This window comes from Scyliorhinus torazame, chromosome 4, assembly GCF_047496885.1.
Source record: "Scyliorhinus torazame isolate Kashiwa2021f chromosome 4, sScyTor2.1, whole genome shotgun sequence".
In the NCBI taxonomy this organism is placed as follows: Eukaryota; Metazoa; Chordata; class Chondrichthyes; order Carcharhiniformes; family Scyliorhinidae; genus Scyliorhinus; species Scyliorhinus torazame.
This window is the reverse complement of record NC_092710.1, coordinates 306,053,395-306,077,229: the sequence shown is the minus strand read 5'-3', so window position 1 is coordinate 306,077,229 and position 23,835 is coordinate 306,053,395. Positions and strand designations below refer to the sequence as shown.

At 60.4% G+C, this 23,835-nt stretch overlaps 1 protein-coding gene across 1 annotated transcript in view; it reads right to left on the bottom strand.

The window, feature by feature from the left end:
• The window catches only part of LOC140411049 (ribosome production factor 2 homolog), a 40,144-nt gene that overhangs the window by 13,365 nt on the left and 2,944 nt on the right, over positions 1 to 23,835 (bottom strand). Inside the window, exons 2-7 of the mRNA XM_072500035.1 lie at positions 9,292 to 9,424; positions 8,082 to 8,119; positions 4,005 to 4,044; positions 2,757 to 2,838; positions 297 to 373; positions 86 to 185 (exon numbers count right to left, since the gene is read on the bottom strand). Coding sequence (XP_072356136.1) covers positions 86 to 185; positions 297 to 373; positions 2,757 to 2,838; positions 4,005 to 4,044; positions 8,082 to 8,119; positions 9,292 to 9,424 — 470 coding nt within the window. The remainder of the gene's footprint in view (positions 1 to 85; positions 186 to 296; positions 374 to 2,756; positions 2,839 to 4,004; positions 4,045 to 8,081; positions 8,120 to 9,291; positions 9,425 to 23,835) is intronic.

Here is a 23,835-nt window from a genome sequence, read left to right as displayed (position 1 = left end):
ATAGTGTCAAGCTTCTTGAGTGTTGCTGGAGTAACGTCAGTTAATTACTTTTGAAGCACAGTCATGGTTATGTCAGCAAACTTACCAATAAGGAGATTCTTCAGTCTTTTATGATCATTATCTAGTTCAAATAAATCTCCAGCAAAAATCAACATTGGTTTGGATCCCTCTGCAGATTTACTGTTCTGGAAAGCAATTGAACAGCAGAGATTGTTTGAATGTATTCCGCTGCATTGCATCAAGTAATGCTTCAGAGAATTCAAAGCGCAAATCCTATTTTGCATATAAAACCATACCTTGAAATCTCTCAAACCATTAAACTTTTCAATTCCAAGCTCGATCATGTCCAGAACATGGTAATCAAACATACGGCCTGCAGAGAAGGAGAACAATGAATTGCTTGCAGAAATACTTTATTCCACCCGTGACTGCGCAGGCCTCATCCCCGCAATCCAAAAGGATGTGCAGGGTAGGTGGATTGGCCACGCAAAATTGCCCCTTAATTGGAAAATAAAAAGAATTGGATACTCTAAATTTATTTTTTTAAATAGAAATATTTTATTGTGCTAACACACCCAGTTTTAATACCAGCATGTAAAATGCAAAAGCATTCTCCTGAAACATACTGTGCAACCCTGCTAGAAACAGCTTGCTGACAAGGTTACACAGGTGATTCTTTGCAGCTGCTGTTTCTCTCAATTTAACAACCCGTTCAACAAAACCACCGATTGTAGACAACTAAAAGGCAACTCGGCCTCTCGACAATTTATGCTTTTAAAATACATCAACAAAATGAGTCACTGGTAGTAGAGTGCATCCATAAAACAAACTGAAAGTGCCATGTTCTTACAGTCATGTTTAGATTTGAGATCTTAATTTTTTTGCATTGCTTGCTGTGCATTTAAATCCCCGAATGAATCTAATCTGAAACAGGCAATGTTCAGTCTTAGGGAACTGTCTACCAGTCAGCAGGTGAATATTATTTAGCTCTGAAGAGTCTATGGACTCAAAACATTAACTCTGTTTCTGTCGGCACAGTGGTTAGCATTGCTGTCTCACCGCGTCAGGGACCCAGGTTTCAATTCTGACCTTGGGCGACTGTCTGTGGAGTTTGCACTTTCTCCCCGTGTCTGTACAGGTTTCCTCTGGGTGCTCCGGTTTCCTCCCACAGTCCAAAGATGTGCAGGTTAGGTGGATTGGTCATGCTAAATTTCCCCTTAATGTCCAAAAGGTTTGATGGGGTTACTGGGTCACAGGGATAGGGTGGGGGATGGACCTAGGAATGGTGCTCTTTTGACAGGTCAGTGCAGACTCGACAGGCCGAATGGCCTCCTTCTCCACTGTAGTGATTCTATGATTCCACAGATGATGCCATCCCTGTTTTTATTTCAGATTTCCAGCATCTGCAGAATTTTGCTTTTAAAAAAATATTCAGTTGTTCCTATATTTTAGAAATTCTATGCAACCAATCCTGAACATCACAATAAGGACACGCATTAACTAATATTACTGCAGTCAATATCAGCTAAACATAGTTTGCCAGCAGCTCTTTCCTCACAGGAACAAATCAACTCAGTTCCCAGCAGCACAGTTGAAAAGGAAACTCGGCATTTATTGAGAACTCATGATAAGAGATTAAATCCCAGGGTTGAAAGAGACAAGGGCAGGGACGAAATTGGCAGAGAGGAAAAAGCACACGAGGTAAATGAGTTCCAGTGGAAGGCACGACTGAAATTTCCGATTGAAGTATCGAAGAACAAGTGAAGTTATCATCAAATGACAGAGGAAGAAAGGGACATGAAACAATTCTGGCCCTAGAAGCAATTAACCCAAGCCAGTTCATTAGCTCTCATCCATCTCTTCCTCGGTACAGCTGTCAATCGGCCATACAAAAGCAAATCAGCTGTTCGTTCAGCTTCCTGTTGTTTTCTATTCTAACTTATAACTGGAAAAATAACCAGATTACGATCCTTGTAGTCCTAAACCTGCACCCAAAACTTTCTCTGCTGGAGCTCAGGTAACGAATGACTGAATTGTGAAAACAAGAATTCTTCCATTAAGGGAATTTGACAATGTTGGAAAATCAGAGAAAGGGCAGGATGAGCAGTGAAATATAAACAGATAGAATTGACATTTATAGGTATGTGGTTTCTGGTTCTGTCATTAATATAATTTATAATAATCTTTATTATCACAAGTAGGCTTACATTGCAATGAAATTACTGCGAAAGGCCTCTAGTCGCCACATTGCGGTGCCTGTTCGGGTTCACAGAGGGAGAATTCAGAGTGTCCAAATGACCTAACAGCACGTCTTTCGGGACTTGTGGGAGGAAACCCACGCAGACACGGGGAGAACGTGCAGACTCCGCACAGTGACCCAAGCCGAGAATCGAACCTGGGACCCTGGCACTGTGAAGCCACAGTGCTAACTACTGTCCTACCGTGCTGCCCACATTGATCATCAGTCAAAGGGTCTTCATAAATGATGCACCTAGTTTATACACAAGATCTCCCTCGGCAATGCTGACAGGGAGTCGCGGCTCTGGAACACAGTCGCAATGCCCAACTGCCTATTTGGCCACTTCTCTTTTAAGCATCGGCTTCACGTAGGCACATCGAGATAATCGCAGCAACAATCAACTGCTGAGATCAGATAGCAGTTGTAATAGTGCAAATTTCAGGGTAGGCTTACTGCCTGATGTTGCAGATGCAAAATGTATTGTAAATTTAATGATCAGAACTGAAGAATATCTTACCCATTATCAAATTATGCGGGCGCTTCTTATTGTGAGAACCAAAGATAAACAAAGAAGAATCCGACTTCTTCGAAAAAAATTCCTGTTAACACAAAAGGAATTCAGAGGAGGAAGACTATTACAAACTTCTACCCAAAACTGAAAATATATATTTTATATCCCTGCCGGCGGCGCAGTGGTTAGCACTCCTACCCCATGGCGTCGAGGACCCGGGTTCGATCCCGGCCCCCTGTCAATGTCAAGTTTGCACATTCTCCCCGTGTCTGCGTGGTTCTCACCCCCACAACCCAAAGATATGCAGGTTAGGTGGATTGCCTATGCCATTAAACTGCTCAATAGGAAAAATACATATTTTATATAGGTAGCGGAAATCCTCCTTTTACTTCATGCACCACACCATTGTGAAGGTGGGGTAGCAATAGTGCTTTGCTGAAGTCAGCAACATTTCAATAATTTCTTCATTAAGGGACCAGCATCCCTGAACTACTGTTTTTAACATGGTTGCTAACCAGATCCTTCCCTACCAAGTCCATCAAAATTTCATCTGTTGTTGTAACAGTCATGTAGAACAGACTCTAAGGTTCAGTCACTGGTGTGAGCAAAATAAGTTCTCAGACAGGACAACAATCGGCCACGCCCAATTATCCTTAGCTCCTCTCGACACCAGTGGCAGCAGGCGGTCAGCTTCCATAATTTGCTGACTACACCCAGCACTAGCCACCACTTTTCTGCACCTTGTGACCACCTTGGTGCCATCAGACTGCCTGACCAACATCAAATCTTAGCTGCGTCACAATGCCACCCCAGCCTCTTACTCGGGATAAGCAGGGCAATACACAAATAGTTGAAATTTATCCCCCCCTTAATTTGACAGCATTGGCACAACACTGTACTTCGGTACATGTGACAATAAATCAATCAATCACTCTCCTGGTCAAGTCAGATTACCAGGACGATGGACTGAAATTAGATTTTTATTTACTTGTCCGCACACAATAAAATCCTCCTTCATTCACAAACTAAATGCAGCGCTGCAGTTTTAGTAATTACCTCTGGAGTGCTGCAGGAGCTGTCAGTGCCTTGTATCAGCATCAGGAAAATTACAGTGCAAGCGTATATGATAGCATTGCAAAAGTATAAAATGATCAAACTCAATTATTGTGTCCACAGAATCAAGATAAAAGCATAAAACTAAAATAAATGAGTCTGCAGTATCCAAATGTTCGGCTTTAAAATCTGATTACTCACCATTGATGTCTGATCTTCAAAGGGTCGAGTTATATTTTTCCTGGTTAAAAGTAAACGAGATTTAGAAACGAAAACAATATCAGATTTCCTTCAAAATAATTTTGTTTTTTCTGTTTAAGCTTCCCATAGCTTTTAGTGGTGGACCCAAAAAGGGTTTTGCAATTTATATAACCTGCACTTACACAACACTAATGTGCCAAAACCTTTCACAATGTTTGAAGTGAGCTATTATTAGCACAAATGCAGCATCCTTGCTAAATGGCATGGAATGAACTTCCGGTTAATGTACTTCTTGGCAATACTGTTTATGGTGACCAGGACATAAAGGCAGTGATGGGCAACCTAGGCGAGTGGGTTGCCCTCCTGCATTACAGTGGGCCCAAGATGGACATCAGGCTTGTCCACTCACCATGACCCCATGAATAAAATTAAATACATTTAATACAGGCCGAATATTTAATAATGAGTTATAGAAAATGCTTAATCATTTATATGTGAATAGAATTATCAATTTCAAATGGTAAGGAACAAAATAAATATTTACACTTTGGACACGGGAGGGAGCGCACAGCTCTCTCAGTCAACGTTGTGAGCAATCTGAACACACCTCACTTGCCCTTGCTTTACGTGTGCGTCACTTCGGTCATAGCGGTAGAAAGAAAAACGACGTTGATGGAAATCAGCGGAATGTGGTGGGGTTGCACATGGGCAGCGGTAACAGTCAACAAAATGTGTCTCGGGCCACACTCAGAACCCAGATGGGCCACAGGTTTCTCACCACTGACACAAGGAGAAGAACATCTTCCTGGAGTAGTGCATTGTGGCTTTTTTTCATGTCTTATTTTGGAAGGATGCATCTTTTGACAGTGCAACATTACATCAGGCTTGCAATGCAATGTCATCCTGAATATTTATTTTAAAAATAAATTTAGTGTAGCCAATTCATTCCTTCCAATTAAGGGGCAATTTAGCCTGGTCAATCCACCTAGCATGCACATCTTTTGGGTTGTGGGGGCGAAACCCAGGCAAACACGGGGAGAATGTGCAAACGCCACACAGACAGTGACCCAGAGCCGGAATCGAACCTGGGACCTCGGCGCCGTGAGGCTGAAGGGCTAACCCACTGCGTCACCATGCTGCCCCCGTCATCCTGAATATTACCTCAAGCTTTTGTTACATACTTCTAGTCTGCAAGCTTCTGTCCTCAAGCCAACTGAGCCAAGGTGACAAAAGCTGGCACCAGAAATTAGTATTTCAGCAAACTTCAGAATTTAACCCACATGTATTCCAATCTGAACTCTCAGGTTACCTCGCAATTAAAAATGCTTAGAAATCAATTCCAAATGCAATTATAGTGTCGTAAATTTTTAATCCCCCACGTTTTTCAGCTTAAATGCAATTGGTTAGTTTCCTCCCCTCTCCCTAACCCCAACCAAATCCGCACGGATCAGCTCGGACCATTCTAGTCCCGTATGGGGCCACACCACTGACTGTGTTCAGCTATTTAGCCATTGGGGTAAAGAGAGATCCCTTAATTTAAAAAAACAGATCTTCTATTTGAAATCACAAGCTTTCGGAGCGCAGCTACTCCATCAGGTGAAGTGACTTCCACCCCAGTCTAGCGCCGGCATTTCCACATCATGATTAATTAGCATAAATTTGATTGGGCAGAGTATGTGACAGACAGAAACAAAAGCAAGGTTACATGACAAGAACTTAATTTTGCTCTTCCGAAGTTGTCCAGCTTCAAAGACATAGGTTAAAAGAAAATTACTTCCTCAACCGTGATTTCCCACCTACAGTTGTTGTCAGGGCCTTCAACAGCGTGCGGTCCATCTCCCGCGCCACTACCCTCCCTCACTCCCAGAACAAGGATAGAGTCCTCCTCGTTCTCATAGTTCATCCCACCAGCCTCCGTATCCTCTGCCATTTTTGCCAACTCCAGCGTGATGCCACCACCAAACACATCTTCCCTTCATTCTGCACTGTAAATTCTATGATTCCCCCGGTCAGCATTCCGCAGAGATTGTTCCGTCCGAGAAGATCTAGTCCACTCTTCCACCATACCCAACACCTCTCCCATCACCCATTGCAATCGCAGAAGGTGTAACACTTGCCCCTTTACCTCTTCCATGCTTAACATCCCAGGCCCCAAACTCTCATTCCAGGTTAAGCAGCGTTTCACTTGCATCTCTTCCAATTTGGTCTATTTGATTCGCTGCTCCCAATGTGGTCTCCTCTATATCGGAGAGACCAAACTCAGACTGGGTGATCGCTTTGCTGCGCACCTTCGGTTTGTGCGCATTCAGGACCCTGACCTTGCCGTTGCTTGCCATTTTAACAAAAGACCCTGCCCCCATATATGTCCTTGGCCTGCTGCAATGTTCCAGTGAAGCTCAACGCAAACTGGAGGAACAGCATCTCATCTTCTGGTTAGACACACTTCAGCCTTCCGGTCTCAACATCGAATTCAACAACTTCAGATGATTAGCTCTAGCCCACCTCGACCCCTTTGCTTTCATTCCATTTCAATTTATCTGTCTTTTACCATTTTGTTCTTTCTCATCTCTTTATATATATTTCCCTCCTCTCTTATCCCCCCATTCCTTACCTTTTCTCCCCCCTACCCCTCTCTCCCACCCATATCTCCACCCCCCCCAATCTACATCTGTCACAGTTTACCCTGTGATTTTAGTTTCTCTGCAGTTTGGCCTTTCACACCGTTTCTTCTCTCTGGAGACTGCCATTAGCACTCGTTTCCCTTGGTTTCTGTGGCTATTGGAACTCTGTTCCCTTGTTTTCTGTGGCTGTGACTCATCTTTCATTCCCTCACAACACAGTATAAACATTTCCCATTTTCTCTTGTCTTTTCGCTTTGACAAAGGGTCATCTGGACTCGAAACGTTCGCTCTTTTCTCTTCGTACATATGCTGCCAGACCTGCTAAGACTTTCCAGCATTTTCTCTTTTGGTCAAAGACATGGGTGGTTGTTTTTGACCGGCACAGACACAATGGGCTGAAGGGCCTATTCTGTGCTGTAGACCTCTTTGACGTAAGTCATATTGGACTTGAAACGTTAATTCCGTTTCTCTCTATGTTTCCAGAATTTTCTCTTTTTCTTTCAGATTTCCAACATCTGCAGTATTTTGCTTTGTCTCTAATTTGGATCCCGATCAGTGTAGAGTTGGCCAATGCAAACATGGACTGAGACAACAATATAGATCTCGGAGTTCCTGAGTAAATTCTCAACAGCAAAGTCTATTCATGTTTGCCATTCAGTGGCAGAGGTTAGCACTGTTGCCTCACAGCGCCAGAGGCCCGGACTCAATTCCAGCCTTGGGTGACTGTCTGCCTGGGTTTCCTCCGGGTGCCCTGGTTTCCTCCCACAGTCCAAAGAAGTACAGGTTAGGTGGGGTTACGGGAATAGGGCAAGGGAGTGGGCTCAGGTAGAGTGCTCTTCCAGAGGGTCAGTGCAGACCAGATGAGCCGAATGGCCTCCTTCTGCACTGCAAGAATTCTATGGTTCTAAAGCACACTAGCGAATGTTGCTCAAAGACAGGATCTACCCACAGTTGAATACGGTGGCACAGTGGTTAGCACTACTGCCTCACAGCATCGGGGGGCCTGGATTCACTTCCGGCCTTGGGTGACTGTCTGTGTGGAATTTGCATTTTCTACCTCTGTCTGCGTGGGTTTCCTCCCACAGTCCAAAAGATGTGCTGTTAGTGGACAGACTATGTTAAATTGCCCCTTAAGTGTCCAATAGGTTAGGTGGGATTCCTGGGTGATAGGAGGCATGGGCTTAAGTAGGATGCTCTTTCCAAGGGCCTGTGCAGACTCGAAGGGCCTGTAAATTCTATGATCCTATGCAAGAATAACTTGCCTAGGCTCAACACAGGATACTGCAAAACATGGAAATGCATCAGCCCATTAACAGCCCATTCCCGTACCAGCCTCCCCAAACAGGCGCCGGAATGTGGCGACTAGGGGCTTTTCACAGTAACTTCATTTGAAGCCTACTTGTGACAATAAGCGATTTTCATTTCATTTTCATTTCATTTCATTTTCAATACTTACTTCTTATATAGAACTACATTTGGTTTCTTTAGCGAATACTGCAAAACAAAGAACAGAAAGGATATAAATTCTGAAACTGTTCACTACAGCATATAAAACCACCAACTATTCAATTTAAAGCTCTTGTCGCCTGAATCACTGGACATTCTTGTCATGTTCGGCCTGATATCAAATTCCCATTCAGCATAAAGTGGTCCAGGTCAACAGTGCTAACGAGGAGACAAATTCAAATGACAAAAACCGCAGCAGAAAATTGGGTCCAAAAACCTCCAAGTTCAGGAATCGCTCTATTCAGTAAACATCAAGAATTCTAGTTAAACAGAATAAAAGACGGTAATAGCCCAGTGACGTATTTTCCTACACAGTAAAAAAAAAAGACCAAAACTAGATGTCAGACTATCTTCAGCCACTCTCATGAACTAAACATGTGGTTAAACTGCAATATTAGTGCCTATTCTGCCTAGAGAATCACACACACAGCAGGAAATAGCAAATTCCCTCTTTCTCAACTTAAATTGCGGGGATGGCAGTGGCAATAGTGATTCACAGATTCAGAGTCCAGGCTCTGTGGGCATGGGTCAAATCCTACCACGGCATCTGGTGGAATTAGAATGCAGTCTGACACTGTGACCATTGAAACGATCATTGACGGTACAAACCTGCCTGGTTCCTTCAGGAAGGAAATCTGCCATCCTTACCAGGTCCGACCCACATGACTTCAGGTTCACAGCAATGTGGTATGACTCTGACCAAGGGCATTAGGGACGGGCAACAAATGTTTTGACAGCAATGCCAACATCCCATGAACGAATAAAGACTGAAATTTGCAATGAGTAAAACACAGTCATGGCAACTCTGAGAAACAGATTACAAACTGGCTTAGAATGATAGAATAAAATTCTCCTTTGTCCTTTCAACTCATTCTCCTGCACAGCTGAGTGGAGTTTACCTCCCCCCCCCCCCCCCCCCCCCCTTCCCCGCCCCTCTCAAACACAATCCGTAACAGATTGCTGGAGGAGGAAATGTATTTGCTCAGCACGAATATTTTGGGGTTGGATTGTTAAGTGGCAGAGTATAGTGGAAGGAGTCTTACCAGCAGCACTCAGTGCGGGAACTGGGTGGACAACTCAATTCTCCAACACTATCAGCCCTGGTCTCACCGTGGCAAACCAATGGTAAATAATATAGATATATGCATTACTAAACTCACAATATCTCGGAGAGCCCGAGTCACTGTTTCACTGGTATTTCCTCCCTTGATGAGCAGGGCATTCTTAGTGTTCTCAATGACCTTGGCATCTCTCTTCTCAAGAAACCGTTTTGCCCGTTTTGTCTTGGGCTTGCTATGGTCGAGGAGCGGAAACAAAACAAGAAAATATTAGCATCACAATGGCAGAAATATTAAAAGAGTTATGGATACAAATCCTCAGTACATCATAAAGATTATATTTTTCATCCTCCTTAAATCTCTCTCCGCCCCCACTCCCCCCAACCCGGGTCTCTCTCTTCCCCCCCCCCCCCCCCCCCAAACCTGGGTCTCTCTCTCCCCCCCCCCCCCCCAAACCTGGGTCTCTTCTCCCCCCCCGAACCTGGGTCTCTTCTCCCCCCCCCCAAACCTGGGTCTCTTCTCCCCCCCCCCCAAACCTGGGTCTCTTCTCCCCCCCCCCAAACCTGGGTCTCTTCTCCCCCCCCCAAACCTGGGTCTCTTCTCCCCCCCCCCCAACCCGGGTCTCTCTCTTCCCCCCCCCCCCACAAAACCCGGGTCTCTCTCTCTTCCCCCAACCCGGGTCCCGCCCCCCAACCCAAGCCCGGGTCTCTCCCCCCCCACCCGGGTCTCTCTACCCCCGCAACCCGGATCTCCCCCCCCCCCCCACAACCAGGATTTCTCTCCCCCCCCCCCCCCCCGCCCCCCCCAAGAGTCTCACTCTCTCCCCACCCCCCCCTCAAGACTCTCACTCTCTCCCCCCCCACCCCCCCAAGACTCTCACTCTCTCCCCCCCCCCCCCACCCCCCCCAAGACTCTCACTCTCTCCCCCCCACCCCCTGGACTCTCTCGCTCCCCCTCGGGACTCTCTCGCTCCCCCCCCCCTCCCCCGGGGACTCTCTCGCTCCCCCCACCCACCCCCGGGACACTCTCTCTCTCTCCGCCCCCCCCCCCCCTCCAGGACACACTCTTCCCCCCCCCCCCCCAGACTCTCACACTCCACCCCCCCCCCCCAAGACTCTCACACTCCCCCCCCCCCCCCCCGACACTCACTCCCCCCCAGACTCTCACTCTTCCCCCCCCCCCCCCCCGCCCCCCCCCAGGCTCCCACTCTCTCTCCCGCCCCCCCCGACTCTCTGTCACACCCCCTCCCCCCGGGACTCTTCTCCCCCCCCCCCCCCGGGACTCTCTCACTCCCCCCCGGGACTCTCTCGCTCCCCCCCTCTCCCCCTGGGACTCTCTCGATCCCCCCCTCCCCCCGGGACTCTCTCCCCTCCACACCACCCCCCCCCCCCCTACGGGACTCCCCTCTATCCCCCCCCCCCCCCCCCCACCGGGGCTCTCTCGCTCCGCTGCCCCCCTCCCCCCGGGACTCTCTCGCTCCGCCCCACCCCTCCCCCCGGGACTCTCTCGCTCCGCCCCCCTCCCCCCAGGACTCTCTCGCTCCGCCCCCCCCCTCCCCCCGGGGCTCTCTCGCTCCGCCGCCCCCCCCCTCCCCCCGGGACTCTCTCGCTCCGCCTCCCCCCGGGACTCTCTCGCTCCGCCCCACCCCTCCCCCCGGGACTCTCTCGCTCCGCCCCCCCTCCCCCCGGGACTCTCTCGCTCCGCCCCACCCCTCCCCCCGGGACTCTCTCGCTCCGCCCCACCCCTCCCCCCGGGACTCTCTCGCTCCGCCCCCCCCTCCCCCCGGGACTCTCTCGCTCCACCTCCCCCCGCAACTCTCTCGCTCCGCCTCCCCCCGGGACTCTCACTCTCCACCCCCCCCAGACTCTCACACTCCCCCCCCCCCACTCCCCCAGACACTCACTCCCCCCCCAGACTCTCACTCTTCCCCCCGCCCCCCCCCCCCCAGGCTCCCACTCTCTCTCCCGCCCCCCCGACTCTCTGTCTCACCCCCTCCCCCCCGGGACTCTTCTCCCCCCCCACCCCCCAGGACTCTCTCGCTCCCCCCCTCTCCCCCCGGGACTCTCTAGATCCCCCCCTCCCCCCGGGACTCTCTCCCCTCCACACCACCCCCCCCCCCCCCCCCCCACAGGACTCCTCTCTATCTCCCCTCCCCCCGGGGCTCTCTCGCTCCGCTCCCCCCTCCCCCCGGGACTCTCTCGCTCCGCCCCACCCCTCCCCCCGGGACTCTCTCGCTCCGCCCCCCCTCCCCCCGAGACTCTCTCGCTCCGCCCCACCCCTCCCCCGGGACTCTCTCGCTCCGCCCCCCCCCTCCCCCCGGGACTCTCTCGCTCCGCTCCCCCCTCCCCCCGGGACTCTCGCTCCGCCCCCCCCCTCCCCCCGGGGCTCTCTCGCTCCGCTCCCCCCTTCCCCCGGGACTCTCTCGCTCCGCCCCCCCCTCCCCCCGGGGCTCTCTCGCTCCGCCCCACCCCTCCCGCCGGGACTCTATCGCTCCGCCCCCCCTCCCCCCGGGACTCTCTCGCTCCGCCTCCCCCCCGCGACTCTCTCGCTCCGCCTCCCCCCGGGACTCTCTCGCTTCCCCCCCCTCCCACCAGGACTCTCTCGCTCCCCACCCCTCACACGCCCCCCCGGGACTCTCCCCCAGCCACCCCCCCCCAACCCAGGGGACTCTCCCACCCCCACGGACTCTCTCTCTTCCCACCCCCCCGCCAGACTCTCACACTCCCCCCTCCCCCCCCAGTCTATCAAACTCTCTCCCCCCCCTCCCCCCAGACACTCACTCCCCCCTCCCCCCGGGACTCTCTCTCTCCCCATCCTCCCGCCAGACTCTCACACCCCCCCTCCCCCCCAGACTCTCACACTCCACCCCCCCTCCCCCCCAGACTCTCACACTCCACCCACCCTCCCCCCCAGACTCTCACACCCCCCCTCCCCCTCAGACTCTCACTCTCCCCCCCCCCACAGACTCTCACTCCCTCCCCCCCCCGCCAGACTCTCACGCCCCCCCCCCCCCCCCCCAAGACTCTCACTCTCTCTTCCCCCCCCCCCCCCAGGACTCTTCTCCCCCCCACCCCCACCCCGGGTCTCCCTATCCCCCCCAAACCCGGGACTCTTTCCCCACCCCCGGGACTCTCTCGCTCCCCCGCTCCCCCCCCAGGGCTCTCTCGCTCCGCTCCCCCCCTCCCCCTGGGACTCTCTCGCTCCGCCCCGCCCCTCCCCCCGGGACTCTCGATCTGCCCCCCCCCCCCAACCCAGGTCTCTCTCTCTCCCCCCCCCCCCCCAAACCCGGGTCTCTCTATCCACCCCCAAACCCGGGAATCCCCCCCCCCCACCCGGGGACCCTCTCTTCACCCTGGACGCTCTCCACTCCTCCCCCCGCGGACTCTTTTCCCCCGGGACCGACCCCCCTCCCGGGACTCTTCCCCCTCACCCCCCCACCCCCGGGACTCTCGCCCCCCCCCCATCCCTGGGACTCTCTCGCTACCCACCCCCCCCCAGGACTCTCTCGCAACCCGCTCTCTCCCAATCTTCCACCCCCCCCCCCCAGACTCTCACTCTCCCCCCCCCCCCCCCCCGACTCTCACACTTCTCCCCCCCTCCCCCCAAGACACTCACTCCAACCCCCCCAGACTCTCACTCTCTCCACCCCCACCCCACCGGGGCTCTCTCGCTCCGCTCCCCCCTCCCCCCCGGGACTCTCTCGCTCCCCCCCCCTCGGGACTCTATCGCTCCGACCTCCCCCCCCCCCGGAACTCTCTCACTCTGCCCCCCGGGACTCTCTCGCCCCCCCTCCCCCCGGGACTCTCTCGCTCCCCCCCTACCCCCGAGACTCTCTCGCTACGCCACCCCCCCCTCCCTCGGGATACTCTCGCCCCCCCCCCATTCCCCCGGGACTCTCTCGCTCCCCCCCTACCCCCGGGACTCTGTCGCTCGCCCCCCCCGACTCTCTTCCCCCCTCACCCCCAGACTCTCTCCCCCCCAAACCCCCCAGACTCTCTCTCTCCCCCACTACCGCCCAGACTCTCTCTCTCCCCCCTACCCCCCAGACTCTCTCTCCCCCTACCCCCCAGAGTCTCTACACCCCCCCACCCGCCAGACTCTCTCACCCCCTCCCCCCAGACTCTCCCCCCCCCCCAGCCCCCAGACTCTCTCTCTCCCCCCCCAGCCCCCAGACTCTCTCCCCCCACCCTCAGACTCTCTCCCCCCTCAACCCCCCAGAATGTCTCTCCCCCCCCCCAACCCCCCAGACTCTCTCACCCGCCTACCCCCAGACTCTCTCTCCCCCCTACCCCCCAGACTCTCTTCCCCCCCTACCCCCCAGACTCTCTTCCCCCCCACCCCCCAGACTCTCTCCCCCCCCCACCCCCCAGACTCTCTCCCCCCCCACCCAAGTCTCTACACCCACCTACCCCCCAAACTCTCTCTCTCCCCCTACCCCCCAGACTCTCTCCTCCCCCCCCACTCCCCAGTCTCTCTCCTCTTCCCCCCCCGCCCCGGGTACTTTCTCTCCGCCCGCCCCCCCCGGGACTCTCTCGCTCCCCCACCCCCCACCCCCCAGGACTCTCTCGCAACCCCCTCTCTCCCCCCGGGACTCTCTCTCTCTCTCACCCCCAACACCCCAGACTCTCTCTCTCCCCCCCTACCCCCCGGACTCTCTCTCCCCCCCTACCCCCCGGACCCTCTCTCTCCCCCCCCTACCCCCCAGACTCTCTCTCCGCTACCCCAGACTCTCTCTCCCCCCTAACCCTCAGACTCTCTCCCCCCCATCCCCCAGACTCTCTTCCCCCGCCCCCCCAGACTCTCCCCCCCCCCCACCCCCCAGTCTCTCTCCTCTCCCCCTCCCCCCCCCCCAGGGACGCTTTCTCTCCGCCCCCCCCCCCGGGACTCTCTCTCCCCCCCCCCTCGCCCCAGACTCTCTCTCTCTCTCTCCCCCCCCCCACCACCGGGAATCTCGATCCCCCCTCCCCCCGGGACTCTCTCGCTCCGCCCTCCCCTCCCACCCGGGACTCTGCCGCTCCGCCCGCCCCCCTCCCCCCGAGACTCTCTCGCTACCCCACCCCCCTCCCTCGGGATACTCTCGCTCCCCCCCCCATTCCCCCGGGACTCTCTCGCTCCCCCCCTACCCCCGGGACTCTGTCGCTCGCCCCCCCCGACTCTCTTCCCCCCTCACCCACAGACTCTCTCCCCCCCAACCCCCCAGACTCTCTCTCTCCCTCACTACCGCCCAGACTCTCTCTCTCCCCCTACCCCCCAGACTCTCTCTCCCCCCTACCCCCCAGAGTCTCTACATCCCCCCACTCGCCAGACTCTCTCACCCCCTCCAACCAGACTCTCCCACCCCCCCAGCCCCCAGACTCTCTCTCTCCCCCCCCAGCCCCCAGACTCTCTCCCCCCACCCTCAGACTCTCTCCCCCCTCAACCCCCCAGAATGTCTCTCCCCCCCCCAACCCCCCCACCCGCCTACCCCCAGACTCTCTCTCCCCCCTACCCCCCAGACTCTCTTCCCCCCCACCCCCCAGACTCTCTCCCCCCCCACCCCCCAGACTCTCTCCCCCCCCACCCCCCAGACTCTCTCCCCCCCACCCAAGTCTCTACCCCCACCTACCCCCCAGACTCTCTCCTCCCCCCCCCCCCCCCCCACTCCCCAGTCTCTCTCCTCTTCCCCCCCCGCCCCGGGTACTTTCTCTCCGCCCGCCCCCCCGGGACTCTCTCGCTCCCCCACCCCCCCCACCCCCCAGGACTCTCTCGCAACCCCCTCTCTCCCCCCGGGACTCTCTCTCTCTCACCCCCAACACCCCAGACTCTCTCTCTCCCCCCCTACCCCCCGGACTCTCTCCCCCCCTACCCCCCGGACTCTCTCTCTCCCCCCCTACCCCCCAGACTCTCTCTCCGCTACCCCCAGACTCTCTCCCCCCCCAACCCTCAGACTCTCTCCCCCCCATCCCCCAGACTCTCTTCCCCCGCCCCCCCAGACTCTCTTCCCCCGCCCCCCCAGACTCTCTTCCCCCGCCCCCCCAGACTCTCCCCCCACCATCCCGCAGACTCTCTCTCTCCCACCCCCCCCCCCAGACTCTCTCCCCCCACCCCCCAGACTCTCGCTTCCCCCTCCCACCCCCCAGACTCTCTTTCCCCCCCCCCCCCCCCACACCCCCCAGACTCTCTTTCCCCCCCCCCCCCCCCACACCCCCCAGTCTCTCTCCTCTCCCTCTCCCCCCCCCCCCCCCGGGACTCTCTCGCTCCCCCCCACCTCCCCCAGGGACTCTCCGCTCCCCCCCTCCCCCCGGGACACTCTCGCTCCCCCCCCCCCCTCCGCCAGGGACTCTCTCGCTCCCCCCCTCCCCGGGACTCTGTCGCTCCCCCCCTCCCCCCAGACTCTCTCTCTCCCCCCCTACCCCCCGGACTCTCTCTCTCGCCCCCTACCCACCAGACTCTCTCCCCGCTACCCCCCAGACTCTCTCTCCCCCCCACCCCGCAGACTCTCTCCCCCCCCCCATCCCCCAGACTCTCTTCCCCCGCCCCCCCAGGCTCTCCCCCACCATCCCGCAGACTCTCTCTCCCCCCCCCCCCCCCCCAAGACTCTCTCCCTCCACCACCCAGACTCTCTTCTCCCCCCCCCACACCCCCCAATCTCTCTCCTCTTTCCCCCCCCCCCCCCCCCGGGACTCTCGCGCTCCCCCCCACCTCCCCCCGGGACTCTCTCGCTCCCCCCCCCCTCAACCCGGGACTCTCTCGCTCCCCCCTTCCCCCCGGGACACTCTCGCTCCCCCCCCCCCCCCTCCGCCAGGGACTCTGTCGCTCCCCCCCTCCCCGGGACTCTATCGCTCCCCCCCTCCCCCCAGACTCTCTCTCCCCCCCCTACCCACAGACTCTCTCCCCCTACCCCCCAGACTCTCTCCCCCCCCATCCCCCAGACTCTCTCCCCCCCCACCCCCAGACTCTCCCTCCCGCCCTACCCCCAGACTCTCTCTTCATCCCTACCCCCCAGACTCTACCTCTCTCCCTCTACCCCCGAGACTCTCTCGCTACCCCACCCCCCCCCTCCCCCGGGACACTCTCGCTCCCCCCCATCCCCCCAGACTCTCACCCCCCTACCCCCCAGACTCTCTCTCTCCCCCCCTACCCCCCAGACTCTCTCACCACCACCCCCCAGACTCTCTCTCACCCCCACCCCCCACTCTCTCTCTCACCCCCACCCCCCACTCTCTCCCCCCCACCCCTCCCCAGTCTCTCTCCTCTTCCCACCCCCCCCCCCCCCCCGCCCTGGGTACTTTCTCTCCGCCCGCCCCCCCCCGGGACTCTCTCGCCCCCCCCCCACCCCCCAGGACTCTCTCGCAACCCCCTCTCTCCCCCGGGACTCTCTCTCACCCCCTACACCCCAGACTCTCTCTCTCCCCCCCTACCCCCCGGACTCTCTCTCTCCCCCCCTACCCCCCGGACTCTCTCTCTCGCCCCCTACCCACCAGACTCTCTCCCCGCTACCCCCCAGACTCTCTCTCCCCCCCACCCCCCAGACTCTCTCCCCCCCCCATCCCCCAGACTCTCTTCCCCCGCCCCCCCAGGCTCTCCCCCCACCATCCCGCAGACTCTCTCTCCCCCCCCCCCCCCCCAAGACTCTCTCCCCCCACCACCCAGACTCTCTTCTCCCCCCCCCCCACACCCCCCAATCTCTCTCCTCTTCCCCCCCCCCCCCCGGGACTCTCTCGCTCCCCCCCCACCTCCCCCCGGGACTCTCGCGCTCCCCCCCCCCTCAACCCGGGACTCTCTCGCTCCCCCCTTCCCCCCGGGACTCTCTCGTTCACCCCCCCTCCCCCAGGGAATCTCTCGCTCCCCCCTCCCCCGGGACTCTCTCGCTCCCCCCCCCCTCCCCCCGGGACTCTCACGCTCCCCCCCCTCCGCCAGGGACTCTCTCGCTCCCCCCCTCCCCGGGACTCTGTCGCTCCCCCCCCCCTCCCCCCGGGACTCTCACGCTCCCCCCCCTCCGCCAGGGACTCTCTCGCTCCCCCCCTCCCCGGGACTCTGTCGCTCCCCCCCTCCTCCCAGACTCTCTCTCTCCCCCCCTACCCCAAGACTCTCTCCCCCTACCCCCCAGACTCTCTCCACCCCCTACCCCCCAGACACTCTCCCCCCCCCATCCCCCAGACTCTCCCTCCCGCCCTACCCCCAGACTCTCTCTTCACCCCTACCCCCCAGACTCTCTCCTCCCCCCCCCCACCCCCCAGTCTCTCTCCTCTTCCCCCCCCCCCCCTCCCCCGGGGACTTTCTCTCTCCGCGCCCCCCTCGGGACTCTCTCGCTCCCACCCCCCCACCCTCCGGGACTCTCTCGCAACCCCCTCTCTCCCCACGGGACTCTCTCTCTCACCCCCTACACACCAGACTCTCTCTCCGCCCCCCCATACCACCCAAACTCTCTCTCCCTCCCCACCAAACTCTCTCCCCCCTACCCCCCAGACTCTCTCTCTCTCCACCTACCCCCCAGACTCTCTCTCCCCCATACCACCCAGACTCTCCCTCGCCCCATACCCCCCAGACACACTCTCTCTCCCCCCCGCCCCCTTCCACCCGGGAATCTCTCGCTTCCCCCCCCATCCCCCGCGACTCTCTCGCCCCCCACCCCACCTCCCGGGACTCTCTCGCTCCCGCCCCCTCCAGGGACACTCTCGCTCCCCCCCCCCTCCCCCCCAGACTCTCTCTCCCCCCTACCCCCCAGACTTTCTCGCTCCCGCCCCCTCCCCCTGGGACTCTCTCGCCCCGCCCCCCCGGCACTCTCTCGCTCCCCCCCTCCCCCCAGACTCTCTCTCTCCACCCCCTACCGCCCAGACCCCATCGACTCTCTCTCCGCCCCCCCCCCACCCCCCTCCCCCCGGGACTCTCTCGCCCCCCCCCTCCCCCCAGACTCTCTCTCGCCCCCCCCCCCCCTACCCCCCAGACTTTCTCACTCCCTCCCCTCCCCCTGGGACTCTCTCGCCCCCCCCCCCCCCCCGGCACTCTCTCGCTCCCCCCCTCCCCCAGACTCTCTCTCTCCACCCCCTACCGCCCAGACCCCATCGACTTTCTCTCCGCCCCCCCACCCCCCGGACACTCTCTTGCCCCCCCTCGCCCCAGACTCACTCTCTCTCCCCCCTACCCCCCAGACTCTCTCTCTCTCTTACCCCCCACCACCGGGAATCTCGCCCCCCCCCTCCCCCCCGGGACTCTCTCGCTCCCGCCCCCCCTCCCCCCAGACTCTCTCTCTCCCCCCCCCTACCCCCCAGACTTTCTCGCTCCCCCCCTCCCCCTGGGGCTCTCTCGCTCCCCCCTCCCCCCCAGACTCTCTCTCTCCCCCCCTACCCCCAGACTCTCTCTCTCTCTTCCCCCCCACCACCGGGAATCTCGCTCCCCCCTCCCCCCAGGACTCTTTCGCTCCGCCCTCCCCTCCACCCCGGGGACTCTACCGCTCCGCCCGCCCCCCCCCCTCCTCCCCGAGGCTCTCTCGCTACCCCCCCCCTCCCCCGGGACACTCTCGCTACCCCCCCCATCCCCCGGGGACTCTCTCGCTCCCCCCCGCCCAGACTCTCTCTCTCTCTCTCCCCCCTATCCCCCAGACTCTCTCTCTCCCCGACACCCCAGACTCACCCCCACCCCCCAGACTCTCCCCCCCCACCCACCAGAGTCTCTACCCCCCCCACCCCCCAGACACTCTCCCCCCCCACCCCCCAGACTCTCTCCCCCCCAACCCCCCAGACTCTCTCCCCCCCAACCCCCCAGACTCTCTCCCCCCCAACCCCCCAGACTCTCTCTCCCCCCCCACCCAAGTCTCTACCGCACCCTACCCCCCAGACTGTCTCCTCCCCCCACCCCCCAGTCTCTCCCCCCCTCCCCCCGGGGACTTTCTCCGCCCCCCCCCGGGACTCTCTCGCTTCCCCCCCTCCCCCGGGACTCTCTCGCAACCCCCTCTCCCCCCCCCCCCCCCCCACCGGGACTCTCTCTCTCCCCCACTACACCCGAGACTCTCTCTCTCCCCCCCTACCCACCAGACTCTCTCCCCCCTACCCCCCCAGACTCTCTCTCTCCCCCACACCCCCCAGACACTCCCCCCACCACCCCCCAGACTCTCCCCCCACCACCCCCCAGACTCTCCCCCCACCACCCCCCCAGACTCTCTCTCACCCCCCTACACTCCAGACTCTCTCTCTACCCCCGACCCCCCAGACTCTCTCTCTCCCGCCCTACCCCCCAGACTCTCTCGCTCCGCCCTCCCCTCCCCCCCGGGACTCTGCCGCCCCCCCTCCCCCGGGACACTCTCGCTCCCCCCCCATCCCCCCGGGACTCTCTTGTTAACCCCCCCTCCACCCGGGACACTCTCGCTCCCCCCTCCCCCCGGGACTCTGTCGCTCGCCCCCCCCCCCGACTCTCTTCCCCCCCCCACACCCAGACTCTCTCCCCCCCCAACCCCCCAGACTCTCTCTCTCTCCCCCCTACCCCCCAGACTCTCTCTCTCCCCCCTACCCCCCAGACTCACTCCCCCCTACCCCCCCAGACTCTCTCACCCCCCCTACCCCCCAGACTCTCTCCCCCTCCACCCACCAGAGTCTCCACCCCCCCCCACCCTCCAGACTCTCTCTCCCCCACCCCCCAGACTCTCCCCCCCCACCCCCTAGACTCTCTCCCCCCCAACCCCCCAGACTCTCTCCCCCCCAACCCCCCAGACTCTCTCCCCCCCTACCCCCCAGACTCTCTCCCCCCCACCCCCCACTCTCTCTCACCCCCACCCCCCAGACTTTCTCCCCCCCCACCCCGCAGACTCTCTCCCCCCCCCACCCCCCAAACTCTCTCTCCCCCCCTACCCCCCAGACTCTCTCTCTCCCCCCTACCCCCCAGACTCTCTCCTCCCCCCCCCCCACCCCCCAGTCTCTCTCCTCTCCCCCCCCCCCCCTCCCCTCCCGGGGACTTTCTCTCTCCGCCCCCCCCTCGGGGCTCTCTCGCTCCCACCCCCCCACCCTCCGGGACTCTCTCGCAACCCCCTCTCTCCCCACGGGACTCTCTCTCTCCCCCCCTACCCACCAGACTCTCTCCCCCCTACCCCCAGACTCTCTCTCTCCCCCCCACCCCCCAGACTCTCTCTCCCCCCTACCCCCCAGACTCTCTCTCTCCCCCCTACCCCCCAGACTCTCTCTCTCCCCCCTACCCCCCAGACTCTCTCTCTCCCCCCTACCCCCCAGACTCTCTCCCCCCTTCCCACCCAGACTCTCTCACCCCCCCTACCCCCAGACTCTCTCCCCCTCCACCCACCAGAGTCTCTACCCCCCCACCCCCCAGACTCTCTCTCCCCCACCCCCCAGACTCTACCCCCCCACCCCCCCAGACTCTCTCCCCCCCCAACCCCCCAGACTCTCTCTCCCCCTACCCCCCAGACTCTCTCTCACCCCCACCCCCCAGACTTTCTCTCACCCCCACCCCCCAGACTTTCTCCCCCCCCACCCAAGTCTCTAACCCCCCTACCCCCCAAACTCTCTCTCCCCCTACCCCCCAGACCCTCTCTCCCCCCTACCCCCCCAGACTCTCTCTCTCCCCCCTACCCCCCAGACTCTCTCCTCCCCCCCCCCCACTCCCCAGTCTCTCTCCTCTCCCCCTTCCCCCAGGGACTTTCTCTCTCCGCCCCCCCTCGGGGCTCTCTCGCTCCCACCCCCCCACCCTCCGGGACCCTCTCGCAACCCCCTCTCTCCCCACGGGACTCTCTCTCTCACCCCCTACACCCCAGACTCTCTCTCCGCCCCCCCATACCCCCCAAACTCTCTCCCCCCCTACCCACCAGACTCTCTCCCCCCTACCCACCAGACTCTCTCTCTCCCCCCCACCCCCCAGACTCTCTCACCCCCCACCCCCCAGACTCTCTCCCCCCACACCCCAGACTCTCTTCCCCCCCCAGACTCTCCCCCACCACCCCCCAGACTCTCTCTCACCCCCACCCCCCCAGACTCTCTCTCACCCCCACCCCCCAGACTCTCTCCCCCCCCACCCCCCAGACTCTCTTCCCCCCCCACACCCAGACTCTCTCCCCCCCCCAACCCCCCAGACTCTCTCTCTCTCCCCCCTACCCCTCAGACTCTCTCTCTCCCCCTACCCCCCAGACTCTCTCTCTCCCCCTCTACCCCCCAGACTCTCTCCCCCCTACCCCCCCAGACTCTCTCACCCCCCCTACCCCCCAGACTCTCTCCCCCTCCACCCACCAGAGTCTCTACCCCCCCACCCCCCAGACTCTCTCTCCCCCACCCCCAGACTCTACCCCCCCACCCCCCAGACTCTCTCCCCCCCCCCACCCCCCACTCTCTCTCACCCCCACCCCCCAGACTTTCTCCCCCCCCACCCCCCAGACTCTCCCCCCCCCACCCAAGTCTCTAACCCCCCAACCCCCCAAACTCTCTCTCCCCCCTACCCCCCAGACCCTCTCTCCCCCCTACCCCCCAGACTCTCTCTCTCCCCCCTACCCCCCAGACTCTCTCTCTCCCCCCTACCCCCCAGACTCTCTCCTCCCCCCCCCCCACCCCCCAGTCTCTCTCCTCTCCCCCCCCCCCCCCCCCCCCTCCCGGGGACTTTCTCTCTCCGCCCCCCCTCGGGGCTCTCTCGCTCCCACCCCCCCACCCTCCGGGACTCTCTCGCAACCCCCTCTCTCCCCACGGGACTCTCTCTCTCACCCCCTACACCCCAGACGCTCTCTCCGCCCCCCCATACCCCCCAAACTCTCTTTCCCCCCCTACCCACCAGACTCTCTCCCCCCTACCCCCAGACTCTCTCTCTCCCCCCCACCCCCCAGACTCTCTCTCTCTCCCCCCTACCCCCCAGACTCTCTCTCTCCCCCTACCCCCCAGACTCTCTCCCCCCTACCCCCCAGACTCTCTCACCCCCCCTACCCCCCAGACTCTCTCCCCCTCCACCCACCACAGTCTCTACCCCCCCACCCCCCAGACTCTCTCTCCCCCACCCCCCAGACTCTACCCCCCCACCCCCCAGACTCTACCCCCCCACCCCCCAGACTCTCTCCCCCCAACCCCCCAGACTCTCTCTCCCCCTACCCCCCAGACTCTCTCTCACCCCCACCCCCCAGACTTTCTCCCCCCCCACCCCCCAGACTCTCTCCCCCCCCACCCAAGTCTCTAACCCCCCCCTAACCCCCAAACTCTCTCTTCCCCCCTACCCCCCAGACCCTCTCTCCCCCCTACCCCCCAGACTCTCCCTCTCCCCCCTACCCCCCAGACTCTCTCCTCCCCCCCCCCCCCACCCCCCAGTCTCTCTCCTCTCCCCCCCCCCCCCTCCCGGGGACTTTCTCTCTCCGCCCCCCCTCGGGGCTCTCTCGCTCCCACCCCCCCACCCTCCGGGACTCTCTCACAACCCCCTCTCTCCCCACGGGACTCTCTCTCTCACCCCCTACACCCCAGACTCTCTCTCCGCCCCCCCATACCCCCCAAACTCTCTCTCCCCCCCTACCCACCAGACTCTCTCCCCCATACCCCCCAGACTCTCTCTCTCCCCCCCCCCACCCCCCAGACTCTCTCACCCCCCACCCCCCAGACTCTCTCCCCCCACACCCCAAACTCTCTTCCCCCCCCCCCAGACTCTCCCCCCACCATCCCCCAGACTCTCTCCCCCTGCCCCCGGGACTCTCTCGCTCCCCCCCCACCTCCCCCCGGGACTCTCTCGCACCCCCCCTCCACCTGGGACTCTCTCGCTCCCCCCCTTCCCCCCGGGACTCTCTCGTTCCCCCTCCCTCCCCCCCGGGGCTCTCTCGCTTCCCCCCCCCCCAACAGGGACTCTCTCGCTCCCCCCCCTCCGCCAGGGACTCTCTCGCTCCCCCCCCCCCCGGGACTCTGTCGCTCCCCCCCTCCCCCCAGACTCTCGCTCCCCCCCCTCCCCCCAGACTCTCTCTCTCCCCCCTACCCCCCAGACTCTCCGCACCCCCTAGCCCCCAGATTCTCTCCCACCCCCCGACTCTCTCTCCCGCCCTAGCCCCAGACTCTCTCTTCACCCCTACCCCCAGACTCTCTCTCTCTCTCCCTCTACCCCCCAGACTCTCTCTCCCCCCCTACCCCCCAGACTCTCTCTCTCTCTCCCCCCCTACCCCCCAGACTCTCTCTCTCTCTCCCCCTACCCCCCAGACTCTCTCTCCCCCATACCACCCAGACTCCCCCTCGCCCCATACCCCCCAGACTCTCTCTCTCTCCCCCCCGCCCCCTTCCACCCGGGAATCTCTCGCTCCCCCCCCCTCCCCCCAGGACTCTCTCGCTCCCGCCCCCTCCAGGACTCTCTCGCTCCCCCCCCCTTGCCCCCAGACTCTCTCTCTCCCCCCCTACCCCCCAGACTTTCTCGCTCCCCCCCCTACCCCCCAGACCCCACCGACTCTCTCTCCCCCCCCCCACCCCCCAGACTCTCTCTCTCTCTCTTCCCCCCCACCACCGGGAATCTCGCCCCCCCCTCCCCCCGGGACTCTCTCTCCCCCCCCCCTACCACCCCCAGACTTTCTCGCTCCCTCCCCTCCCCCTGGGACTCTCTCGCCTCGCCCCCCCCCCCAACTGCACTCTCTCGCTCCCCCCCTCCCCCCAGACTCTCTCTCTCTCCACCCCCTACCCCCCAGACCCCATCGACTCTCTCTCCGCCCCCCCACCCCCCACCCCC